General features: G+C 44.7%; 1 protein-coding gene across 1 annotated transcript; it reads right to left on the bottom strand.

Annotated features, from left to right (window-relative positions):
• Positions 1-461: 461 nt before the first annotated feature.
• On the bottom strand, positions 462-14,336 carry LOC125117491 (histone H2A.V). The gene is made up of 5 exons (XM_047763390.1): positions 14,225-14,336; positions 8,920-8,997; positions 5,632-5,745; positions 1,845-1,974; positions 462-698 (listed from the first exon to the last, which is right to left on the bottom strand). Exons 1-5 carry the CDS (start codon positions 14,225-14,227, stop codon positions 637-639), a joined length of 387 nt encoding a protein of 128 aa, XP_047619346.1. The 5' UTR covers positions 14,228-14,336; the 3' UTR covers positions 462-636.
• Positions 14,337-14,720: the final 384 nt, after the last annotated feature.

Genomic DNA, 14,720 nt, shown 5'->3' with positions numbered 1-14,720 from the left:
TAATCATGATTGCAGTAAATTTCCAATTTCTGTTTTAAGATTTTTCTGAATATATAAGCAATTGAAATTTTAAAAATTTCAAAGTATGAGCAAAATATTGCCAACATACAGCACAAACAGAAGTTCTGAAACAAATTTAAAAAAAAGTTCATCAATTCCATTTTCTTTCCTTTTAGGGCCGCACCTGCGGCATATGGAAGTTCCCAGGCTAGAGGTCGAATTGGAGCTACAGCTGCTGGGCTATACCACAGCCACAGCAATGCCAGATCTAAGCCGAATCTGCAGCCTATGCTGCAGCTCATGGCAACGCTGGATCCTTAACCCACTGAGCAAGGCCAGGGATGGAACCCACATCCTCATGGATACTAGTCGGGTTCATTACCACTGAACCACAACGGGAACTCAATCACATTTTTGTATAAAACACAAGGGAGAAACCTAGCCAATCAACACACAACTGCTGCCACATGAAAAGGTACTTTTTATCAAAGAACGTACAAATGTTTATCATGTCTACAGTAACTGTCTAAGCTTTTCCACTGAACTGTTTTAAAAAATTCCACATATCCCCATTACTTCTTCTGTCCCAGTTACAGTACAATGACGGGGAGGAAGAGGGTTGGTTAAGACAACTCTCTAAGCAGTTTTCTGCTGTCCCTTCTTTCCAATCAGAGACTTGTGGATGTGAGGGATCACACCTAGAAGGGAATGGAAAGAAAGAATATTAGCTAAAAGCAAGCAAACACACACAAATACCTCACCTCAGGGCCTCAACCCAAAAGAGCGCTTACACAAAGAATGAGATTTACTTGCGAAGTCCTTTTATATTCGGATTCTGTTAAAGTATCTATACTAAGGGGTCTCTATCTTGGGGTCTGGAAATCCCTCTAAGACTATATATAAAATGGTATGATTTTTTTTTTCTTTTTGCCATTTCTTGGGCCACTCTAGTGGCACATGGAGGTTCCCAGGCTAGGGGTCTAATCAGAGCTGTAGCTGCCAGCCTACGCCAGAGCTACAGCAACGTGGGATCCGAGCCGCGTCTGCAACCTACACCACAGCTCACGGCAATGCCGGATCCTTAACCCACTGAGCGAGGCCAGGGATCAAACCCAAAACCTCATGGTTCCTAGTCGGATTCGTTAACCACTGAGCCACAACAGGAACTCCTAAAATGGTATGATTTTATATACTTTTATGAAGAGTAACCACAGCTTTCAAGAGGTTCTCCAAACGTGATCCAAAAAGGATTAAGAACCACCAAGCATATCTCTCACCTTCATTGATCCTGACTCATTCAATTATCTTAGTCTTAATTTTCCGGAGCACCATATTAAGCCATTTCTCAAGATCATCTTTCAAACAGTTTAAAGGATACGGGAAATATTTTAAATACCAGGTTTTGAGTCTAATGGGAAATTTAGACAAGAATTTGCTAAAATCAAAACAGCACCGTATATGGCTACAAGGAGAAGAAATATTTATTCAAATCATAATGAAAAGAAGAGCAGAATTGTAACAGACTTAACACTTTTGGAATTTAAGTTTTCTAGTGGGCCACAGAAAAGTTCTGGATCACTGATCTCAATTATTTCTTAGTTAGAAAGACCAGTTACAAGGAAGATCAAGATGGTGGAGGAGTGAGATGTGGCGCTCGCCTTCTCCCACGAACACATCAAAAAAAAAATCTCCGTGTAGAACGACTGGCATGGCATATCTACTCAAGGCCGGCAGGAGACCTTGAACCTTCAAAAAGGGCAAGAAACCCTCCACATCACTGGGTAGAACAAAAGGAAAAAACAAAAGACCAGTTACGTCCTATGCTGAAGAGGAAAACTACATACCACCCCCAGCTATGGTGGCCTTGATAAGCGAATCCAACTCTTCATCACCACGGATCGCAAGCTGCAAGTGGCGTGGAGTGATCCGCTTCACTTTGAGATCCTTGGAAGCATTACCTGCCAGCTCCAGCACCTACGAAAGGCATTGTGAGATGGCACATCACACAAAGTGTTTAAGGATTTGATTCAGACCTGCAGTTAAGCTAAAAAGATCACTAGAGTATCTACACATAAAACAGAAGATACGGAGTTCCCGTCGTGGCGCAGTGGTTAACGAACCCAACTAGGAACCATGAGGTTGCGGGTTCGGTCCCTGCCCTTGCTCAGTGGGTTAACGATGCGGCGTTGCTGTGAGCTGTGGTGTAGGTTGCAGACGCGGCTCAGATCCAGCGTTGCTCTGTCTCTGGCATGGGCTGGTGACTACAGCTCCGATTCGACCCCTAGCCGGGGAACCTCCATATGCCGTGGGAGCGGCCCAAAGAAATAGCAAAAAGACAAAAAAAACCAAAACAAACAAACAAACAAAAAACAGAAGATACATATAAACCTACACATTTTTTTCCTCTTTCTATAATACTCGCACAGAACTCTTTTTACTTCATTTGGCCCTTTTATATTCAACCTTTGCAGGAGAACTAGAGACATGAGAAAAACAAATGACTTTTATGGAAAGAAATAAAGACAAGGGCTAATACTATCCCTTAGTCAAGACTCTAAATGTGAAGATCTAGAAAAATACTAATATATTTTAATATACTCATGTAATCTATTTTTTTCATAGCCCTTAACAGCTGGATTTTACTTTTAAGTATGTGTAGTAAAGCTTAAAAATATGAGTAAAATCATTTTTTATTCAGAGTTTTCAACATCACTGGGCCCTATAATCTATAGACAATAAACTAGAAGTCCTTTATTCTATAAGGGGAATTTTCTTTTTTTTTTTTATTTTTTTTATTAGATCATTTCTTTTTCTTTTTCTTTTTGTCTTTTTGCTATTTCTTTGGGCCACTCCCACAGCATGTGGAGGTTCCCAGGCTAGGGGTTGAATCGGAGCTGTAGCCACTGGCCTACGCCAGAGCCACAGCAACATGGGATCTGAGCCGTGTCTGCAACCTACACCACAGCTCACAGCAACGCCGGATCCTTAACCCACTGAGCAAGGGCAGGGACCAAACCCGCAACCTCATGGTTCCTAGTTGGGTTCGTTAACCACTGCGCCACAACGGGAACTCCTATAAGGGGAATTTTCAACTAGCGAAATCTCAACATTCGTCTTGGACATAAAACTGCATTTCTCTTTTTTGGAGCCTCCAGACTATATTGGCCATTATAAAACCTTTGATAGAAGTAACAGAAAAATAACTCCAGAGAGTTCCCTATGGCACAGCAAGTTAAAGATCCAGGGTTGTCACTGCAGTGGCTTGGGTTGCTGCTGTGGCTAGACTGCTGGCCTGGGAACTTTCATGTGCCACAGGCGCAGCAAAAACAAAACCAAAAAACCCCCGAGGGACTCCGAGTCTCCTCACTTAAAAAGAGTGGTGGGAAGCCTTGGCGTACATCTGAAGCAATAAGCAAGCTATGAAAACCAGCAGTACCTCACTCCATTCTCGCCAGGACCACGGTCTCTGAAGCTCCCCAAGTGATCCTCCCCAAGTGTGAAGGCAACGTTGAAAAGTGGTTACCCCGACTTAGATTTCAGTATTTTCCTTACCTCTGTGAATGACTAAAACCTCAAACTGAAAAATGTGGAGAGTACACACTGACTGTTTATATGTATATATGTTTCTTGTTTAATCTCAACCTAGAAAATTACAATCAAAGTTCCTAAGAATAAAGAAAATGGGAGTTTAGATGGAATTTAAACATTGAGCCAGAAGCCTATGCCTCCACATGAGGGAACAAAATGCACACCTTCTGAAAAGTCTGTTACCTAAGCAAAGAGAAACTGGCGTAATAAAGGAGAAAGACTCTCGACTAGTACCAACACAAAAAATATCATCAACACAAAATCCCTGCTCATGACACAGGAAAGTTACAACTCTTAATGGGAACTCTCTGATGGGAGAACAAATGCCTTGGAGGGTAATGAAATGGCAACACTGATAATTAACACACAGGTGAAACCTACATCTTTCAAACCAGCTCCCAGCCACATCTTTCCCAAGTAAGAACCGTCCCTGTTTCTACCAGGTGGGCTTGCGTGCTACGCAAATTACCTCCCTGGCTTGGAAGGGAGCTGAAGGAGTTTCACGGCTTCCCTTCCGTTTTCCTTAATTAGGATGGAAGAAGTGGTGGTCCATGACCCAAGAATTAGGAACTATGGCCCCATCAACTTACCTTCTTGACCTGTCGAACTGAGCAAGGTAGAGCATTTCATGCACACAAGCACGCAGAGAACCAGAAGGACCGGTTAGATCTTTTACCAAATTTCGTATCATCGTAATAAACTTGTGATTTAAAAAAAAAGTATTAAGAGTTCCCAACATGGCTCAGAGGTAATGAACCCGACTGGTATTCATGAGGACACAGGATCGATCCCTGGCCTTGCCATGAGCTGTGGTGTAGGTGGCAGACGAAACTTGGATCCCGAGTTGCTGTGGCTGTGGTGTAGGCCGCCAGCCACAGCTCTGATTTGACCCCTAGCTTGGGAATTTCCATATGCTGTAGGTACAGCCCTAAAAAAAAGTATCAGGAGTTCTGGTTGTGGTGAAGCAGAAACAAATCTGACTAGTACCCATAAGGATTCGGGTTCGATCCCTGGCCTGGCCTGGGTCAGTGGGTCGGGGATTTGGTGTTGCCGTAAGCTGTGGTGTAGGCTGACAGCTGTAGCTGCGATTCCACCCCCTAGCCTGGGAACATCCATATGCCGAGGGTGCAGCCCTAAAAAGCATAAATAATTAAATCAATAAAAATAAAAGCTATTTGCACTGTGTCTTTCTTTCTGTCTGTTTTTTTAGGGCCGCACCCCGCGGCATATGGAGGTTCCCAGGCTAGGGGTCCAATGGGAGCTGAAGCCGCCTGCCTACACCACAACCACAGCAACGGGGGATCCAAGCCACCCACGTCCTCATGGATGCTAGTCGAGTTTGCTAACCGCTGAGCCATGAAGGGAACTCCCGCACTGTCTTAAAAAAAAAAAAAAAAAAAAAAACCCGAGTTCTCTTGTGGATCAGTGGGATAAAGATCTGGCGTCACAGGTTGCTGCTGTGGAGGAGTTTGATCCCTGGCCTGGGAACTTCCCCATGCCCCGGGTACAGCCAATAAAAGATAAAAGAAAAGAAAAAAAAAAGGGGGGATCACCACACTGGCAAAAATTTATCCCATCTTCATGGAAATGTTCTAATATTAGGTTGTGATGATGGCTGCACATCTATACATAAAACTCACTGAATCATGGGAAAAAGTCCATCCCATCTCAAATCTTTATTAACTCACAGTTACACTGTAACATGGCAAATATCGCTTATTGATCACATAGATACCTCAGTTTAATTAGAGGAGTACACTGTTTAAGTTATCTTACACTTGTTCGTCACACCATTTTAAAATAGGGATTGCTGACCCTTGCTTAACTTTATTATTACTATTTTTCCCCCATTTCAGCTGCACCCAAGGCAACCCTTGCTTGACTTTAAAAACGAGCATACCCAAGTTCCGTGTGACACTGGTACTGGGTAACGGGCTGCTAAGATTCCACTAATACCGCTATTATTTGTTTCAAGCCCATTCTCCATTCTTGCATTTGTGTCTAGGACAGCCCGGGGAGTCCCACACATCCCACCCCACTAACCTCAGCAGTGAGGTACTCCAGAATCGCGGCGCTGTACACCGCAGCGGTGGCACCAACCCTTCCGTGGCTTGTGGTGCGAGTCTTCAAATGTCTGTGGATGCGGCCCACGGGAAACTGCAAGAGAGACCATCCAAATGGGAAGCAATGAAGCCTTAACGTCACACTACTGAGTGTATCAGAGGCTGAATAATATGAGTAAAGCATGAAATAAAAGATTTGTTTACACATATCAGAAGCCAAATCTATTTGGCAATAAACAGTCCTCAGGGTCTTACATGTTGTCATGTCCTAGTAATCAGTCCCAAATCTTCATGCCTGCTTTGACCCCTCCTGAGGAGAGAATAAGTTTAAAAACCAAACCAAACCAAACCTCAGGGTTTTTATGAGTTAATTTCTACATAGTGTGTCGTCATTATAAAAGGAAGAGAAACTAATGCAGTCGTCACCAACTACACACTCCACAGGACCTAATAATCACAGTGCTATCGAGATAATTCCTCTGCCTCACAGGCTCACGTGACCATGAACCTCTACCACCTTCTTTAGGCCTCAACTCCATTCTACTTTCCTCAGTTTCAAGAGGTGACCTAAAAGCCAAGAAAACCAACACCATTCTCTCACGGTGACTCTTTCTACTTTCTGAGAATAGGGACTTCCTCACTGCAGAAGGATGCTAATCCCACCTGTCTGGGCCTCTGACTACCCTCTCCCCCAACTTTCTTTAAGGACCCTTCCTCACCTTGTCACTGCACTATCATTTCAGCAGCTCCAATAACTTCCTTTTTGCTGGCTCCTTTAGGCAAAATTTAAAAGCGCACCTTGAGTTCACATTGTGGCTCAGCGGTAATGACCCCAACTAGTAACCTTGAGGATGAGGGTTCAATCCCTGACCTCGCTCAGTGGGTTAAGGATCCGGTGTTGCAGTGAGCTATGGTGAAGGGCACGGATGTGGCTTGAATCCAGCGTAGCTGTGGCTGTGGCTGTGGCTGGCAGCTGCAGCTCCAATTGGATCCCCAGCCCCAGAACTTCCACATGCTGCAAGTGGGACCCTAAAAAGCGAAGAGAAAAAAAAGCAAACCTCAAACCCTGCACTTTCTTGTCAACCATTTCCTCCCACTCTAAACCTGGCTTCTGATGAACACCACTGCTTCTTTTTTCGGTCTCACCCACGGCATGTGGAAGTTCCCTGGCCAGAGACTAAACCTGTGCCACAGCAGTGACCACACCAGATCTGTAACCTGCTGTACCATATGCAGATTCCTGAACACCGTTCTTAAAGGCCAGTAGTAACATTTTAATCACCGAATCTATCCGCTGCTTCTAGATGGCACCCTTAGGAGAAAAGGCGTGATTATTTTCTTTTGTTCCCACTCCTTCCCTAACTCTAAGCCCCCCAGGGTCAGGGCCCAGGCCTTACTCCCTTCCGTGCCCTCAGCGACTGGCTCGGTGTCTGACACAGAGCAGTTCAAAAACCACTCCTCCTCAGGCTGCAGTGAGTACACAGTTTCAACACTAACTCTGACTACTCCTCACTTTTTTTTTTTTTTTTTTGCTTTTTAGGGCCACACCCATGGCATATGGGAGTTCCCAGGCTAGGGGTTGAATGGGAGCTGCAGCCGCCGGCCTACACCACAGCCACAGCAACACAGGATCTGAGCCGTGTCTGCGACCTACACCAGAGCTCATGGCAACACTGGAAACTTAACCCACTTAGCAAGGCCAGGGATCAAACCCGCAACCTCATGGTTCCTGGTCGGATTCATTTCCACTGCGCTATGACGGGAACTCCTCCCCAGCCTTTTTGTTGTGACTCAAATATCACATCAAATACAGTAAGGGAGGGGTTCACTGATGTCCTCTGTTCTTTCGCCATGCTCTACTTAGGAAATTCACCCACAGCAAAAGCCATCAATTTTACTTAAGGGATCTTAAATTTGTAATTCTTTCAATCACCTCTCTTGGAAAGTTAGACTCAAACCTACAACTTCTGAATGTTTTGGTGGAACTTCAAAATACCGCCACTTGAATTTATTATTTCATACCTTGTCCCTACCACAAAATCCTCCACCCTTTAAGTTCTAAGCCTTAGAGAAACTTCTCTTTGACTTGCTTCTCAACCCTATACCTCTCCCCCCATTTTTTGGGAGCATACTTTTGCCTTCTAGTCCTTTCCATCCCACTCAAATTCAAGTATGTATTACCTTAGTCCTAAATCACTATAATAGCTTACATCTCTTTTTCACTTCCCCCTTCAAGTTAAGGACACATCAAATAAATTTTGAGATTTCCCAAATGGCTCCAAAATACAGAACATCCTCATCAAGTGTTAAGTGCTCACCCCCTTCCTCTAACACCATCTGCATCATCTCATCCTCTTGCTAAAAAACTTTCAATGGCTCACTGCAGCCAAGAGGATAATAACCCCAAACTTAAAGAGTCTGACCTTCAAACTGTGCTATTTAAAAAAGTGTCTCATATGTAGGGAATAATTCTTGTCTTTTCTTTTTCTTTGAGGGCCACACCTATGGCATATGGAGGTTCCCAGGCCAGGGGCTGAATCGGAGCTGCAGCTGCTGGCCTACATCACGACCACAGCAACTCGGGATCTGAGCAGCGTCTGCAACCTACACCACAGCTCATGGAAATGCTGGATCCTTAACCCGCTGACAAGGCCAGGGATCAAACCTGTGTCCTCATGGATGCCAGTCAGATTTGTTTCCACCAAGCCATGACAGGAACTCTGTAGGGAATAATTCTTAACTTATTCAGAAATTTCTGAGTTTGTAGATTAAAGCTGCAACCATTCAAATACATGAAATTTGAAAATGATTTAGTGTTTTGAGTATATTATTCAATCTACATTTGAAGATATTGGGAGAATATTCAGAGGACTGGTGGATAGACGGTACATTATTCTACGCAAAATTCTACCTCATCTTGAAAGCTGATGTATTGCTACAAACACCTTCTTAAAAATAAAAGCAAAAGCATACTCACTTCAATATAATTTATAAAAGAACTAGGAATACAATTATAATGTAGAATAATAGATTTTAAGAGAATGAAATCACCGAATTTCATTTAAGATCTTTTTATAACTTGTCTTCAATTAGAAGAGAATACTAAATAAAAGACAGTTGCTCTGTAACTTATATTTTGATCAACTAATGTCATTATTTAAGGTAATACAAGTCCATTTTTTGTAATTACAGAAACACTCACGAGTCATGAGTTACAACAGTAAAGAAAATAATGTAATAACGAATTGGAGCAGCACGGATCCATTACCTGTAGCCCAGCTCTCTGTGAGCGAGACACTGCCTTAGCCTTGGCCTTTCCACTGTCCTTTCCAGCTTTACCTCCAGCCTAGGGGGAAAAAAGGTTCCAGATGAAGACTAAAAAATGCTATCTCACATATATTTAGGAAACAAAACTTCTTCTAGTTTTACGTTAGGTGGTTAAAAAAAATCTATGTTATCTCCTTCTTTCATTTTAAACATACCCACGCTGTATCACCATTTGTTAAATTATATAAAAATGAGGTCAAACCTTAAATATTTATTAAAAATGAGATTTCTAGGGACTTTCCCTTGTGGCTCAGTAGTAACGAACCCAGTTAGTATCTGTGAGGACTCAGGTTTGATACCTGGCCTCACTCAGTGGGTTAAGGATCTGGCATTAGTTGCGTGAACCGTGGTATAGGTTGCAGACTCAGCTTGGATCCCATGTTGTAGCTGCAGCTCTGATTTGACTCCTCGCCTGGGAACTTCCACAGGCCACAGGTGCGACCCTAAAAAAAAAAAAGAGAGAGATTTCTAATTTTTTTTTTCAGGGCTGTACCTGCACCATGTGAAAGTTCCCAGACTAAGGGTCGAACTGGAGCTACAGCTGCCGCCCTACACCACAGCCACAGCAACGCAGGGTCCGAGCTTCGTCTGCGTCCTACACCACAGCTCATGGCAATGCTGGATCCTTAGCCCACTGAGCCAGGCCAGGGATCGAACCCGAATCCTCATGGTTACTAGTTGGATTCATTTCCCCTGCACCACAATGGGAACTCCGAGATTTCTAAAAATTTGAACATAATTTTCAAATTTGAGATTGAAAAATTTTCATCAACTTAACATAATTCTTATGCTAGAAATATTTCATAATGAAATCCTATTTTTCTTTTTCAGCCATATCTCTAACATATGGAAGTTCTTGGGCCAGGGATCTAATCAGAGTTGCAGCTATGACCTCTGCCACAGTTGTGGCAATGCTGGGTCCTAAACCTGCTGTGCCACAGTGGAACTCCCATAATGAAAAACTTTAAAACAATGTTAGCATATGTCTTTTTCACAGAAATATCCAGAACTTAGCTCTTCTGGGAGGGAAAAAAAACTCTCAGAAAATTAAACACAGAATTACCATATGATCTACCAATTCCACATCTTGGCACATACCCACGGAATTGAAAACAGAGACTCAAACATATTTTGTACACTCATGTTCACAGCAGTATTATAAATATCAGCTAAAAGGGAGAAACAACCTAAATGTCCACCATGGATAAATGAATAGGCCAAACTGTCGTATATACACCACAGAATAGTATTCAGTTATGAAAAGGGAATTCTGATACATTCTACAATATGGGTAAATGGTGAAAACATACAAAGTGAAATAAACCAACTGCCAAAAGACAATCATGTATGATTCCACTTATATGAGGTACCTAGTCAAAATCATAAGAACAGAGGAGTTTCCATGGTGGTTCAGTGGTTTTAAGAAGAGTCTCCATGAGAATGAGGGTTCGATCCCTGGCCTCTCAGTGGGGTAAGGATCTGGCGTTGCCATGGCTGAGGCATAGGCCAGCAGCTACAGCCTGGGAACTTCCGTGTGCCAAGGGTGTGGCCATTTAAATAAAACAAAAAACATAAGAACAGAAAGCAGAATAATGGCTGCCAGAGGATGGGGAAAAGTGTGGAAGGGAGAATTACTGTTTAATGGGCACAGAGTTTCAATTTGGGAAGATAAAGTCCCAGAGATGACTGACAACAATGGTTGCGCAGCAATGTTAATATACTTACTGACACTGAATTGTACTTATTTATTTTCTTTTTAGGGCCATAGGTGCGGCATATGGAAGTTCCCAGACTAGGAGTCAAATCGGAGCTGCAGGCCTATGCCACTGACACAGCAGCACAGGATCCAAGGTACATGTGTGACCTACACCACAGCTCACAGCAACGCCTGATCCTTTGAGGCCAGGATCAAACCCGCATCCTCATAGTTACTAGTCAGGTCCGTTACTGCTGAGCCATGCCAGGAACTCCCCGAATTGTACACTTTACAATGGCAAAATGGAAATCGTAGTTATGTGTATTAAAAAAGACATTCAAACTTTCTCACGGGTTAAACAAATACTACTTCCAGTTGATATACAGTAATTATTTACCAAATAACCTAAATGTTCACAAATGAGGCAAAGTATATAAATACCGTGGACCAGGCACCCATTTCAACAAAGAGATCACAGCTGTATGCTGATAAGGAACAACTCTGAAAAGCTACCTGTGTAAAAGGCAAGGTATGTGGAAGTACGGAGAGCTTCTGTTTATGTAAAAGTGGAGCACTGCAGAGTGTGTCCATATACATATAGTCACAAAGTAAGTCAGAGAAGTTATTTGCCTCTAGGGAGAGAATACTAAGGATCTGGCTAGACAAGGAAACCAATATTCTCTTTGGATTTTTTTTGTGGGGGGGGACGACAAGCGCAAGGCATGTGGAAGTTCCCAGGCCAAGGATCAAACCCAAGCCACAGCAGCAGCCGAAGCTGCTGCAGTGACAATCCCAGCTCCTTAACCTGATGCGCCACAGAACTCCTCATTGGATGGTTTGATTTTACTATTTGAAATCTATGATTTCTTGTCTGTTTAAAACAAACAAAAACTAGTTAAAGAAATCAGTTTCCGAGATTGGCTAGCTGTTTGAGGGTCTGTGTTTTTTTGCGTGGTTTTTTTTTTTTTGGTTTTGTTTTGGGTTTTTTTGCTTTTTAGGGCTGCAACATACGTTAAGTTCCCAGGCCAGGGGTCGAATAGGAGCTACATACAGCTGCCAGCCTGAGCCACAGCAACTTGGGATCTGAGCCATGTCTGCGACCTACACTGTAGCTCACAGCAATGCTGGATCCTCAACCCACTGAGGTCAGGGATCGAACACACACCTTCATGCATACTAGTCAGATTCGTTACCACTAAGCCACAACAGGAACTCCTAAAATATTCTTTAGGATAACAATCAACTACGTACACCACTTCAAGCACTACCCCATCCCTGGGGTCTCAGATGATTTAATGTTTACTTCCCAAAAACCACATGGAGGGGAAAAAAAAGGTCTTGGCAGGTACTAGAAGCAGGGGGGAAAAAAAACCTAATAACTAATATCTCTTCCTTAAATTTAAAAATTTAGTGAGAGACTGATTTAATAGAATTGATAATTTGTAGCCTTCTACAAGGATGCCTCATATATTTTAATAATCTGTTTTGTTTTTTTTTTTTTTTTGCTTTTTAGGGCCACACCCATGGCATATGGAAGTTCCCAGGCTAGAGGGCGAATTGAAGAAGGTATAGCTGCCGGCCTACAACACAGCCACAGCAACGAAGGATCCAAGCCTCATCTGTGACCTACACCACAGCTCATGAACACTGGATCCTTAACCCACTGAGTGAAGCCAGGGATCAAACCCGAATCCTCATGGCTCCTAGTCAGGTTTGTTAACCGCTGAGCCATGAAGGGAACTCCTATTTTATAATTTCTGACCATACTGCTATACAAGAAAAGCTTTCACATCAATTGATTTCTGAGGTCAGTTTAAGTAACCATATATTCTCACTTATTCTTCAAATAAATCTTTTCAGCTCTATTTGCCCTGGTGTAAAACATTTAAAAACCTCTCAATTGATATATGAGTCTAAAATTATAATCACTGTCTATGAATGAATTATGAAATAAGTAGTTATCAATTAAAAGTTACCAACTGCAAAACACCCCATGTTTCCCAGTTTACTGTTTGTAAGCAATGTTATGCTTACTGTTTCAAATCCATATTTGTTGTTTAACTTATTTGCTTTTCAAAGAAGTGGACATGAAATTAATTTTTAAAAATCTCAGTCAACTAAATGACTACTTCCACAGTTTGGAGGCTTCAGATACATTTCTTTCTTTTCTTTCTTTCTTTTTTTTTTGCTTTTTAGGGCCGAATCCGTGGCCTGTGGAGGTTCCCAGGCTAGGGGTCTAATCAGAGCTACAGCTGCCGGCCTACACCACAGCCACAGCAACTCGGGATCCAAGCCTCCTCTTCGACCTACACCACAGCTCAGGGCAACGCGGGATCCTTAACCCGCTGAGCAGGGCCAGGGATCGAACCGGCAATCTCATGGTTCCTAGTCGGATTCGTTTCCGCTGTGCCCCGACGGGAACTCCACAGATACATTTGTTATATTTAACAAAAACATACTTTTATGGAACCAAACTTATGTGAATACAAAACTGCACAGAAAATGAATAATTACTTTCTCTTCACCACCCCCTCAAACTCTGTGCTAACGTTACACTCTCCCAACTTCGCACATTTCAAAGACGATGGACTGAGAAACAAACTACAAGCATGACAAAATTTTTCTTCTAAGATCCGAGTGAGTATTAACCTGAGTTAGAAAATACGCCTATGGAGCCGGCTAAAGTACATTTCATTCAAAAAAAGTTGAAAACTGGATGCCAACATGCTTTCACATTAGTTTAACAGTCACGTGCTCACTCACTTCTCCTTAAGCTTAAAAAATCTCAAAACAAGAATGACACCCCACGCCTCCTGTATTTTTAGCTTATGTGAACGCCCGTGTATTTTTAGCTGCCGGTAAAGGGGCAGCCAATATATGGCACGTCGCTAAAGATTAAGTGGGTGACACCCTAAAACCCAGCGAGGATCAGGAGAAGCATGAGCTCCGGCAAACCAGTTCACGGAGCAGCTGCAATCCGTGCCTCGGTCGGCTGGTGGAAGTGCTTCCGCTAACTGCACACCAGTTGCGGGGACCGGGTGCAACGATCCACCAGGTCGACTCCAGTTCTGAGGTGTGAGAACGTCACAATAACCACAATTTCTGCCTGCGGCTCAGCACCCGGCAGGGCTGTCTCCGGAGGGCGCTCGGGCGGACCCTGCTCGTCGCCTCGGCGTCGCCGGCTCACTCCCGAGCGGGGCACAGCCAGCCCTCGCCGCCTTTCCCTCCCAACTTTGCACCGGGCCAAGTTCTCTCCACTCGCGTCTCTGAAAACCCGCACTTTCTAACCGACGCACAATTTGGGGCTCTAAGTGGGTCGCGGGGACCACGGAGGTGCTGCGGTGCTGCGAGGGCTGTTCGGCTCAGGGCCGCCCGGGCCGAGGCCCGCGCACCTCGGTTCGCGCCAGCGCCGCGGCGGGCGAGGCCGGGACCGCGGGCAGCCCCGCCGCCTGACGTCCGCCCCGCCGCTGTCGTCGCCGCCTGACGCCCATCGCCGCCTCAACAGGTAGCGGCGCCACCTAGCCATCGACGCCCGCCCCGCAGCCCTCACCATGGTCTCGGCCGCTCCCGCCCTCGGTCCCGCCGAGCCGTCGCCGCCGCTGCCGCAGCACCGACCGCCACTGCCGCCGCCGTCGCCGCCGCCGCTGCCGGAGCTCGGACAATAACCGAGGCCCGCCTCACAGAGCTCCGGCCAATGCCCGCTCGCCTTGCTCGTTTGAACCCCGCCGGCCGCCCAACCGTGAGCCTCCTTCTAGCCAGACCCCGCCCCCTCGGCCCCTCCTCCCTAACGGCTGTTTGTTTTTGCACACGGCACGCGGAGGCGGGGCCTCGGACCCCCAACACAGACGCGCCTGTGCGCGACCAGGGGCGGGGCCAAACTCCCCTCTCCGCCAGTCTTCAAGGCTGGAGCCTGACAAACGGAGGGATTCACCAATGAAAGGGGACGGCTGGAGGAAGTTATCCAATTAGAACATCGCCCGCGAGCAGGGGAGGAGGGTCGCGGGGAACGACAGCGCGATTAGCCAATGGGTGGAACGATTTGAGGC

Source organism: Phacochoerus africanus, chromosome 16 (genome assembly GCF_016906955.1).
Source record: "Phacochoerus africanus isolate WHEZ1 chromosome 16, ROS_Pafr_v1, whole genome shotgun sequence".
Classification (NCBI taxonomy): domain Eukaryota; kingdom Metazoa; phylum Chordata; class Mammalia; order Artiodactyla; family Suidae; genus Phacochoerus; species Phacochoerus africanus.
This window is presented reverse-complemented; position numbering and strand designations above follow the sequence as displayed.